The sequence below is a fragment of the Copidosoma floridanum genome, unplaced genomic scaffold (assembly GCF_036245765.1).
Source record: "Copidosoma floridanum isolate Cflo_tuat_1 unplaced genomic scaffold, Cflo_Japanese_pri ptg000032l, whole genome shotgun sequence".
NCBI lineage: Eukaryota > Metazoa > Arthropoda > Insecta > Hymenoptera > Encyrtidae > Copidosoma > Copidosoma floridanum.
Window position 1 is genome coordinate 5,995,130 of NW_028321909.1, and position 12,672 is coordinate 6,007,801.

The 12,672-nt window shown below is 46.2% G+C and overlaps 1 protein-coding gene across 1 annotated transcript in view; it reads left to right on the plus strand.

Moving 5' to 3' along the window:
- The window catches only part of LOC106639345 (zinc finger protein castor homolog 1), a 93,149-nt gene that overhangs the window by 62,385 nt on the left and 18,092 nt on the right, over positions 1–12,672 (plus strand). Inside the window, exon 6 of the mRNA XM_089597399.1 lies at positions 3,534–3,597. Within this exon, the coding sequence (XP_089453525.1) occupies positions 3,534–3,597 (64 nt within the window). The remainder of the gene's footprint in view (positions 1–3,533; positions 3,598–12,672) is intronic.

The following is a 12,672-nucleotide window of genomic DNA, read 5'->3' on the forward strand; positions in this document are numbered from 1 at the left end:
GTCCTAGATCATCAATGACTCTCCAGATGTCAGTGGTGTTCCGGCAGGCATTGACTCGATCCCGATAATACGCGTGTTTTGCATTTCGTACAGTGAGCTTAACTAGTTTGCGTAGGCGCCTATATTCATTGGCCAAGACTAAGACACGATTCCAACGGTAAGAACGCCATGCTGCATTTCTAGACCGAATGAGTCTATTAATTTCCGGACTCATCCACGGTGAGGGCCTATTAGTGTGCCTGATAACACAGTACGGAGCATGTTTGTCAAGCACGGACAGCAGAGTACGGGAAAACAATTCAACCTTTGCATCGACAGTGGGCGCCTCGATAATTGAACCCCAGTCCACTAGAGCAAGATCAGCACGCACAGTATCTCTGTGAAATCTCCTGAAACATCACTTACGTTGTGCGGTGGATTGGTTGCTTGACACAGAATCGTCAAGGATCACTAGCAGAGTATAATGGCTTGATATCCAAGGGTTGTCAAGTTGCTGATAAGAAACTAAATCATCCGAGAGGTTGATAGGGAAGAGCCGTCGCCACTACTATTGCGCGGAAACAGAGACGTCAGACCCCCTTTTCCCCCCACATCGACGTCTATTTACTGACCCTCTCCTTTTCTCGTCTCGGTTTGGCTGACTTTTTACCGAATCGCCTCGGCGCATGCATACACTCATTACGCATAGTACCTATACGGGGATACACGCGTATAATAATAATTACACACACACACACACACACATACAGGGATGGGACTCGAGAGAAAGAGAGAGTATAGGCAACGGAGACAGAAGGCCCGCGGAGAGCTTCCAGGAAATCCTTGTTAACGGCCATTGTACGGAGAATGAACACGTAAGCGGAAAGTGAATCGGCCAATCGAACCTCTACCATGTATATACTTACTTACTTACCCACAGTTTTATATGTATATATACATGGTTGGGCAGAAAGCACGGCTAAACCATAGCGGCCGGCACAATTCGCTATTCATCATACATTTTTGTTCGTTATTACGTTAAAGTAGTTGAGAAAAAAAGCTCTCTCTCTCTCTCTCTCTTTTTTTCACTGTGTATACATATTATATGTACGTTTGTGGCGGGAAAAGAGGGCATACAATATGGCCTCAATTAAAGCCCGAGGCGCGCGTTTCTGCGTATACGAGTGTATATTTATTATACTATATGTATATGAAGTTGCCGCTCGGTAAGGAAAAATTCGTATTATATGCACGAGGGAAGGGGACAATGCTCATATTACCGCGAAAACGTTAATTGATGATCTGGAGGGTATATACGGCCCCCCGGGGGGGTCGAGGGGGGCGCACCAAGAGAAGCTGCAATGGGAAGGACTATATACACTCACTGTGGTCTCTTCGAGCACTAATTGTGTTTGCCGGACCGCCGCCATCGTACTATATATACTCATGCTACTATGTGTGTGTGTGTATGTGTATATTATAATAGTAGCTCATTTCGTCATCTCGTCGTTTGGCATAGTATGTGTATACGTGCCTGCGGCCGTTGCTCCCCTGCTTACTGAACAACTGTGTAGCACAAACATTTTTTTAAATGTGTTTCATGTCGGTGCTGACAATCAAATTTTTTTTTCTTTTTTTTTTATTATTTCCTGCACACCCGAATGTAATCGGTTCTCAAGTGAAATAAATGAAATTAAAAGGGTGAGGGGCCCTGAACTCAATTTAAGGAATAAGAAGTCGACCAAGGGAAAAAGCACGAGAAACACGCAGGGGTTGAAAGTAAAAGGGTTGGATACATAATAATGCCAGAGCCGATGTGGTAACGACTTTATATAAATTCAGCCAAAGTCTCCGTCGTCGTTTGCTTGGCTATATAGGGCTTCGGAAATCGTACAGGATTCGGAATAATTTGACCGCACCGCGAGGGGCTTCTCTCTTTCCCGTTCTGATCCGGCGCGATGTTGCCAGTGATGGTTTTAACTTCTCACTGTGCTCGAGTTTATTTTTTTTTTTCATTTTTTCCTCACTATACTATAATTTACTCGCTCGCAAGAGAGAGAGAACAGCGATGTCACGCGTCTGAGTTTATGAAAAATCGGCCACCACACCGTTCTGCGATGAGGTTGCGAAAAATTATGCCCCGATTAAAATGAACGCCCACTTTTACATCGCCCTCGGATCGTTGAAAATGATTTTCTGTACCCGAGGTAAGAGATAAGCCCTTTATTTTTTTTTTTTTAATTACCTCGTCACTGGCAATTAAAAGTACCGCACGTAGCACGAAAATAGAATATTTTAATTACCCGCGGTGCGTTCCCCTCCGCGCCGGAAAAAGCATTTGAATATTCAAAATATGCCCATTGTTGAGCGCAAAGATGTGTTCCCAAGATAAGGCTTTTTTGCGGAAAACCGGAAATCGGTCGTTGGCTTCTTCGACTCTCTCTCTCTCTCTCTCCTCTACAAATTGCGCATACAATGCACTTTTTCGACCAAATCGCCGAGCCGGTGACCTTTCTTTCTTTACTTGTGCGGCTTCACGAGGCCGCGCGCTTACCCCGATCGTCGCAATAAATCCGCGAAAAATCTTAGCTTCGGTAAATTATCAATTAATGTATAATGGCCCCCGAGCGATCTTCAACCCTGAATTACTCATTTCGTTCGCATTAAGCCGTATCTTACGTATATACATATATATATATGCTCGTGTAGTACGTTATACAAGTCGTACTGACAAAGTAACGAGGAACAACAATAAAAGCAAGCCCGTACTGGAAAGAGAGAAAGAGAAACAGCAGTGGAGCTGTGGAGAGAGGGAGGAAAGTGATTTCTCGGCCGTATATATACCGGTCACGTCCAGGGGCCCCCGGATCGTGGCAGGTTTCAATTAAACCGCATCGGCACACTGGGTCACCTTTGCGCGCCCAAATCGGCGGCTCGGGCCGAATTCCGATGGCCACCATAAAATCGCTCCCTCCTCTTTTTTTTTTTTTTTTTTTTTTTTCTCTCTTCGTCGCCAAACTCCGACTGACGATTTCTACCGCGGCGTCTGCGTTATTTCCCCCCCTATATGTATATAATATATACTCTGTCCCGTCGACGTCACGCGCTAGACGGAATTTCTGGTTAGTTTTTGCCGTCGAAAACGTGGTTCCGCCGCGATGTCGCTTGGTTTTTCGCGTTGCTCCCGTACAAGAACTGTCGGACGATGACTGATGTGTCCCACTGACTTTGAAAAATTTTCGCGTCCCTCCTTCTCGTATATACATGACGGGGGGATTCGGGATCAGTCTTTTGGGATCGAAGCCTAATGAAGGTGAGTCACCGACAGCGCGCATTCGCTACGACAATTACGTTACACGGCTGTGATCTAATTGTGCTTTTTCCTCGAGTCTCCACAGTGGGTATTATACATTGGTGTCCGTCAATGAGTCGGGCACTCCATTTGATTTGCTAAAATGCGAGCCGTATGCAGATCACGTGACAATCAAAAAAAAAAAAAAACAAAAAAAAAAAAAACAACGTGCCATGTCGGTTAATGCATTTTACTTTTTTAGGTACCACCAACAATAGCGAGCCTGGCAACGATGAAAGTAGAGGCGGCTGACCCCAAGGTTTCCGGTGAGTCGCTATTTCCTTACTCTTTCAACCGATCATGCGTGAGTATACCTTGGGCAATTAAACGAGAGCCCTCCAATGGACGATACACCTCGATTGAAATATCGACTCTCCAGTTGTTGCTCACGAGCTGGGGCTATTCTCAAAGAAACACCTGATGTGCCCCAAAACGTGTATTACGCGTATGATTGACGTTGCACGCTCACCGGCATGCATTTTTCATGACTAGCGGGACAAGCCGTAAAAATCCGTTCGAGCCAACAAGCAAGAGAAAAATTAAAAGACGGGACTCCCCAAGCCTTCCGAGGACCCCAGAGCGTGTCAAACGCGTCGCGTGGCAGGCAGCCCATTTTTTTTTTTTTTCATTTTCCAAAAAGACGTCACCGTGTACACAACGAGTACATATATATAATACACACGCGCCATTTGAATTTCAAATTTCCGGCCGGTATGAGCTTCGAGGGGGAGCTCTCTCTCCTACGTGTATATATAAGTCGGTGTCGTGAAAAATACACGGGCAGAGCGAAAATTGCATTCGCTTCTGTATACGAACCATCGGCTGGAATGGCTTTTGAAATTTCATTACTCCTCAAATGTCAAAGACGAGGGAAGAACCTTTGGTCTGTACAAGTTGGGCGCAAAACAGTATAAAGACAAGTGCACGCGCGACCAGCCCCTCACGGACGGATCCCTCGACTCATTCGACCGGATAAATACAAAAAAAAAAACGCCCGTTCTCGGCTTTGGGTATTAAGTACACGCACTGATCACGGCACATATAAAATATCCACTATCGAGTCGTCTCCCTGTTTTTTCAGCGTTTCGTATATGATGTACGTGCACTATACACGGTATGGTCCCACACGCGCGCACAACATTGTCTATCCACTGCCCCTCTACACTTTATTGGAATATCCGCCCACAGCATTATGGGAATTATCGAGGAAATGGGATGAGTGCCCTTACGGCGTATATACACGCGTAGTGGGCTTTTATTTGCTCGTCGACGCAGCGCGAACGGGAAAAAAGTATATGTGTACTCGCGAGGGGAAAAAAAAAAAAAAAAATTGACTGGGTTTTATCGAGTGACTTTGTGCGCGTAGCTCTCCTCGGATTCACGAGGGCCGACACGTGCGTATCTTTTATTCAATTTGGCGCCCATACCGTGGATTATCTTCTTTAATTTTTTTTCATCGCTTCAAAGCATTGGGTGCTGCTATTTGCGCGGGACGGACCTGGAAATCGTGAAAAAGGAATAGCAAGGGGGAGAAAAGAATGTAAAAGGGAAAAATACGAGAGTCACGAGAACAAAACAACAACAACAAAAAAAGAGGCAATCAATCGGCGGCCGGCCGCGAAGAAAAGGGTAAGGATCGCCGAGGCGCCCTCTAATGACGCCGAAAAATCTGCCGATTCACCCACTCGTGAAATTGATTATAACCGTTCCTCCCCCGAAGGCGGCAAAAAAAGCTGCCCTTATTATTTCATAGAGTCACCGATTCACGCCAACAAAACCACCGAATCCCAGCAGAGTCGAAAGTAGTTGGTAATGAATTGCAAACACAGTCCTAAAATGCTACACGATTGTTGTAACCCCAATATCGCGATATCGACGATACCGACGCGCCAACCTTCGTACCCATGTGTGTGTGTATGCCAGCGGGAAACGGGAGAGGGTTCTAGTGCAGTACTCGTAAAAGCTCTCGCGTTGCGGTTACGCCGATGCACCAACATGTGCACGATGAAAAAAAAAAAAAAAAAAAAAAAAAAAAAACCGTCCTAAAGAGCCTAAAGACGATGTAAAAGAGGGGAGGGAGCCGGGCGCGACGAAAAGAGAGAGAAGAGGAGGAGTATACAAAGAGACCCGCGAGAGACGAGCGCGGAGAGGGAGGGGTCAGAAAGAGCGACGGCGGAGGAGCAATCAGAGCTGATTAAGCCCACAACTGGGGAATCTGTGGGGCCAGTGTCTCACGCCAATCTCGCCCAATCAGTCGTCGCTTCTATACACACTGCTGCCGCAGAGAGACCGCGTAGCGGTGGAGCAGAACCTCGCATGTGTACCAACGCGTGTGCATGTTGTATCTATACTATGCCCGGGGAGGGGGGGGGGGGGGAAGAGAAAAAAAAGAGAGAAAAAAGAAATAGAATGCCTACTGTCAATTGTCCCATAATTTAAATAAATCGAATAAATGGACAAAGTGGCCAATTAGAGTAGTTGCTGCTTGCCCGCTTCGGCGCGTATAATATTCTCTTTTCTTGGCTCGCTCGCCATCAGCCTCCCCCCACGATGCAACGCGCGAGCCTAAGTGTACACTTATCTATACACACATACACATTTATATATTGTACGTACAATCGCGTAGGGGTGTATATACATATGTGGCCGCGCTCTCCGCCCCTCGTTCGCTTATAATATACACTCTCGTATAGCGCTCGCGTTTAGCTTATATAGGCACGGCCCATCGGCCGTCCTCTTGATTTAAGGAGTTTCGCCGCGCTCCACCGTATATATACGAGTATAGGGCTAATAACCGTTTTACACCCGAGCCGCGCTCCCAGGGCCCTGAGAAATCACGCTCCTTGCCTCCCTCTCGGCCAATTACACCATATCTCGATAAACTCCCTGCGACCAACTTCCTTGGCCATACTCGCAGGGATCGGCTGGATTTTTTTTTTTTCCTTCTCTTCTTCAACAGGAAGGAGGGGTGGGGAGGGCTGCCTCGAGAGCAAAGTCTTATACATCGTTCCCCTGGTTGTACGCATTGTTGAAAATCAGCGTCATACATTGGGCCTGATTGAACGATTAATCGACAGTGCCAGTGTGGACGGGGAACAAAGGGCCATGGGGTGTACGATTCTGTGTATTAAAAGTACTGTAACTTGGGGGGGCATCTCGAGCGCTTCGCCGGAATCATCGTTCACATCGAGGGGATGACTCATTGTCAGAAATATCAGAACGACGAATAAAATTAACCCTCTCCTCCGGGAAAAAAAAAAACATCATATCGGTCCCAGGCAGCTGTACTGGTGAATATTAACCATTTCCATCCCCCGGGCTGCGTAAGAAAGAAAGTCCAAATTAATTATAGCGTTTTTTGGCCGCCGTCCACGCCCCTTTTTCTCTCTTTCCTCGAATGTACTTCACGTGTAGTGTACGGTCAGTCCTCTTTTTCTCGTCAGTTGGGCGCAAAGATGAAAGTGCTTCTGCACAGGTGTATCGTGTATATTTTCGCACGCGTGTACGCATACATTGTCAAATAGCGCAGAGTGTACTTTGTAGCCGAGGGGACAGGCAGTGGGTCGTATACTACATACGGGGCCCTCCCCGCGCGTGCGAGGAATTAAGAAAGAGGTGCGGATGTTGCTATACTCGAAACGTGAAATATTTAAGTATACAATACTCGTGGGTCGACAACCCCTTTTGTTTTACCATTGTTGTTATTGTTTGCACAATGAGGAAAAATTAAAGCTTAATTACCGTATATATAGGTATACAGATACGTCAAAGTACCGATCTTTGAAAAGTATCGGAAAGCCAAAGTGATGAAAAAAAAAAAAAAAGCATTGTACAGCTCTCGAATGTTATATTCATACGCCCCGGTAAATCAATCGCACGACCGATGTATTGTACACACGCGCGAAAGGTGCGAGAGAGAGAATACAAAAGCTGGTTTCGCAGGTGCGAGATCGCAGAGCAGCCCGACAGAGCGTGTGGGCGCTGTGAGTGTGTACAGGGCATGTATACAAAAGCTCGTCACTATTTATTTTTGTGGGTATATTTATTATGTATGTATGTTCTTTTTTTTTTTTTCCCCGTTCAGAGGTGTACTGCCACACGCAGTCGAATGGGCATTGTGTTGCTGTTTGTCGGTGCTATGATATACCCACACGACCGTGTCTGCAGGATAGGCTACCTGTCCGCTTGTCCCCTGAATTATACAAGCGCGCCAAAGAGAGGAGGGACACATTTGTGTGTTATACTCATAGACCGGCTATACACAGCACAGAGAAATCGCGCTCGGAAATTTCGCGCGCTGATTTATGCCGAATACGCGTACGAGGGCGCACGGAATTTTATGGGGCCCCTTTTGGGTTATTGATTGATTGTTTGTTTCGAGCTTGTATTTTTATCGATACATCGTAAAAGGAGAACGAGGGGAGTTCTATTTTGTATTGAAATTTGACGAGGGGACAGTGAAATCGGGCGATACCTTTGGTAAAGTGTGGCTCGAGTCTGACAATGGGATGAATGACTCGATTATCGTTGTTGGGTATACTCTTACCTTAACACTTATACATTCGTCGATGATGGATAATGCTAATTTTTTTTTTATTTCCAAATTGCCCGTTATGTTTTCCAACAAATGTGATGAATCTGTCGTGGTAAAGAAGAATAAGATCGTTGATGAACGTAATTTTAATTTTCTCATGATATAAATAGTATTAATATAATCTTACTTTACATTGAAAGCAGAAAACCATCGGTACATAGGTATATAGCTCTGCCGAGGGAATAACACTTAAAAAAGATTTCGGTGCGTCACGCAGGACTCGATTAACAGCCACCGCTCCCCGGCACGCTTGTACCATATACCCACGCGCGATCGGACTCGCAGGCCCGATGTCCTGTATTTTTCGGCCCAAGCGTATTACTCGTATTGATTTTTTAGAATTTAAAAGAATGAAAAAAAAGCAAGCACTGCCTCTCGTGCGAACCCCCTCGCGCACGGAAAAGATTTTACAAAGGGGGGGGGGGGGCGATCGAGGGGCGAATTTCACGCTTCATTTGAAACTTTGAAGCGGATCACGCGCGTGTGCCTACTTTAAGTAAACAATGCCCTCGAAACTTTTCGATTTAACGAGTATTAGGCGCGTCCGGGAGCCAAAGCAGCTTTTTTTTTTTTCTCTTTTGTACGCCTATATATACGAGGATTACAGCACACCAGAGTATTACGTTATTGTTATTTTTTTTTATCTCTTTGTACGCGATCGCGCTTCTGTTATTAATTTTCAAATCACATCTGTAGACTAGGATAGTTTCTGTTTTCCAGAGTTGTTGTAAAATGTATTCGGAAGGGGCACGTTTGATCAACTTTCGACCGTATACGGCATTTTTCGAGTTCCCCTGGACTACGTCGTTGTTGTTTTTTCCCCGCCCATCTCACGGCTGGGGCGATTTTTTACTCGAATGGTCGGGCATGTTCCCTTCGGGCCGCGACATTTTTCACATCAATTTGGGAGCGGCCAAATGAAATTATCATCGGATATTAGTACCGAGAAACGAGATGAAGAAAAGCCCAATAAACTGGTACAAGTGACAGGAGCGAATTAACGATCTCGCAATAATTAAGAACGAGGGGAGGGTGGGGGGTCGGGAGAGATGAAAAATACTAATGCGCCGCAAAAAAGAAAAATTCGAGACAAGGGAGCCGAGGAGGAGACGCCGATGAAGGAGGGAGAGAGACGGGGGGGGGGAAGGGATCGCCTCGATGGCCACTCCCGAACGAGCAAAATTAATAAAAAGTTGAGGAACGATAAATCAGAGCCGTGGAGAGCGCGTCGAAGGCACAGCTCGGCGCTAATAAATTTCAAATATAAAATTTCGAAGGGCTTTTTGCGCGCCATTGTCGCGGAGCGCCGCACTTTAACTGCCCATACTTGCGCGTAAGAGCCGTGAGAGACAGGCCGGACAGACGACCGAGTTGGTATTTAAGACGGATGGATTCTGCAAATTGTGTCCCCCCCCTCTCTCTCTCTCGCTCGTTGGCCGAGATTTTCGTCCGAAGCTATACACACACACACGCGCGTAATTAGCGACTCGTTGCGAGGCTTAATTAACGACGAGGTGCCGGTGCTGTGCTTTCCTGGGGGCTAATTAATATACTTGCTTTATGAAAATGTGGCTCCCGATGCGAGAGAGCGTCCTTATTTTTCGGATCGAAGGGAGGGGAAAAACACACACACACGCACATCAAATACAGGCCCCCAACGCGTTAATTGATCCCATACAGCTCGGCGGCTCAATTACCTTTTGGATTTACCGATTTCGTTTCGACGAGGCTGTTAAACTTTATTAAAATTATTATTACTATTGCTCGAGTGTTGGCAAAAACAAAAGTAAATTCAATCTATGGACCCGAAAGGCACTTTTTTCCCCACGTGTCATGTGTCGTGACCTCCCGCTGCATAGCGACGAGATTCCGGGTGCTCTTTCGGACGAACCCATCAAGGGGGAGAGCTGCAGTTTGGCGACCCCTTGCAACCGTGCACTGCACGTGCCTCGTCGCAAAAAAAAACTCCCTTTTATTATGTTAATTTTTATAATTAAGACTCGAAACATTTTTTTCCAATTTCACTTTCAATAGGCTTATGCAGTACTTTACATCGTAGCTTTGATAAAATCAAATGTAACAATACTGACCGAGCTAACGATTTTATGGTGTACCTACGGTGCAGTACATGATTATCGAGTGAGTTTCGCGAATGAAAAAACGAAATAATAAACGAGAAATGTGTTCATTAGTCAATAGTGTACAGAGTACAGCCCCACAGCGATAACAAAACACCCTGGAGTGGAGCACGGAGTGAAGGATGTATTATATGACTTGTAGCAGCAAAAATATTTATCACCAAGGCATAACGTAGAAACGCGTGGTTTGAGGTGACTCTGGTATAATTTGGCACGTACTTGCATCGATAGAGTTTGAAAAGCACAAGAAAAGGCACAGGCGATTTCAATAAGATTAATTTCGCAGATTGGACTGCTGCAGCGGCGCTCTCGTACGTACAACGTACATAATAATGCACGTCGAGTCGACGGGGTTTACACGATCGAGCAGAGTTTGACCTAATAATTCAATTACCACTAGCCCCCCAGCGGAGCTTTTCTGCACACACTCTCTCTCTCTCTTTGGTCTCTTAAAAAATAATGATGGCAAAAAGAATCGGCTGTATAATACACGCTCATTGGGCGCGCAGCTGTTGCAGCCCGATAGAGAGAGCGAGTGTTTGACAAATCACTCTTTTCAAACATTTCCGCGTTTGTTCGTTCAAAGGCTTGTAAGTACCGCGCCGACGTTCGTAAGTATTTCTTTCTCTCCTCGTTACCGAATTTGTTTTTGTTGTTTTCTCTCTTTCTTGCCTCGCTCGTTACACGAGTGCCGAATTTTCGAGTACACCGATTGCGAAAGCTGTGTACGTGTCTTTTTTACTTTTTTTTTTTTCTACTTGCTTCGACAATCGAGGCGATCGTTTAATTGGAAAATAAAGGTTTTGTTTTGTTTTGCAAAGTTTCTAGCTATAGAATGATACAGTCAAAGCAATCTCGACGAAAGTGAGCCTATGGTTTCGCTTAATTAATAGAAACGAGGGGGTTTGAAGGAAAAAAAAAAAGGAAAAGAAAGTTACTTGCCTAAAGGGTATAGAGAAAGGGAGAGACGGGGAGGAGGAGTCCTTTTTTCCGCTCAGCCGGACTCGACGAAAACATCTCTCCCAGGGAGAAAAGGGAGTAAATTAACGGAGGAAGGAAGAATCGAAGAGAGAGAGAGACGGGGATAGCGTAGCTAATTAATAGACGGGAGGGTGGGGCCACGGGGCGCCAGAACGATCCCTTTTTCTCGTTTCTCCTTTTTCACCCCCTTCGCATGGGAAGATCCGCGCGTCTCCTCCTTTTTTTTTGCATCTCTCTTCCTCCTCCTCGATCTTTCCAGTATCTTGGCTTTCTTTGGCAAAATCGTGTTTGTTATTACCGCGGGTAATTCATATGATTAACCAGCAATTTCGCGTAACCCCAGAAGCTACAGCCTCGATCATCGTAAATTGCTTCGATAAACGAGGGCCGGCAACGTTTCTTTCTTCTTTTCTCGGCACTTCTATGCACAAGGCGCGGACACGTTCGATCGGTTTTCGCGTGCAAATATATACGTTTCGAGGCCGGAGTGGCAGGCTATACGCTCGTGTCAGATTGCCAAATAGCCGCTTATTTTTTTTTTTTTTTTTGCTTCGATCCATCGGCCGATCGGGGCCGATCCGGCATGCCAAAACTAGAGCTCTAGTATCGCAAATATAGCGGGAGGGCATCCGCCGTGGCGCAACGTTTTTATTTTGCGTTTTGAGCACGGCATCTTTTTTCATTCGCCAAATAACTCGCACACGGGCGGGAGGAGGCTACAGTATTTGGTTCAATTTATACCTCGACCCGTTGTCGAGTTTTTTGGCTCTGACGGTTGTTCTATCCTTTTTTCTTTAAATCGCATCAGAGTCGGCGAGGAGATAGTCAAAGACACTGCGTTTGCATAATCGAGAAGGCAAACGCAAGAGGAAAGTGCATATACACGCGTGAGAGAGGATAGGGGGGGGGGACGGTTTGGCACTCGTTAATTTTAGCAATCGCAAAAAGGTGCGCGACAATCGACGCGTGGCCGGGCAGTTAACGCGCCCGAGAATCCCTCTCGCGGCGGATGTGCAATAATAGACGCGCGTCTCTTCTTCTCCCCCCGCGCCATTGTGCGCGACAATAACAGCCGAGGATGCGTCCTCGGGAGAAAAGGAGGCGATCGTTTGTGCAATCGGCCAATTTGCTTTTTTTTTCTCTCTCTCTTTGCGAATCGCAATTACAGACTCCCCGCTTTTTTTCTCCCATCCGACTCGAATAACCAATTGGCACCGCGACAAGAATAAAAACAAAAAAAAGCCTCGCTCCATTGTTCCATTCAGGAAAATTTGTACCTTACGGACCTGCTTGATTTTTTTCTCCCGTACAAACAACGTTACGTAAAAGAATGTATGGAGTCACAGCGAGGTTTAATTATAATCCAAAATTGTTGGGTTTCGCAACACCGGCAAAATACAAATTACCCCCCCCCCCCGTAAGCCGACGGCCATCAATCTCACTTGGGAGTTATTTCGGTAAAACCGCGCAAAACGACTGCGAGGGGCCGGTGTTTTCCCGGTTTCGCGCGATACCCTGGGCCAAGAGCGCGAGATCTCGGGCGGAAACGATTGGCAGTCCCGCGGCTCTCCTCGAAACTGGCATCCGTCCGTCAACGAGCCGAGCCCCCCCCCCCTTTTTCACGGCGC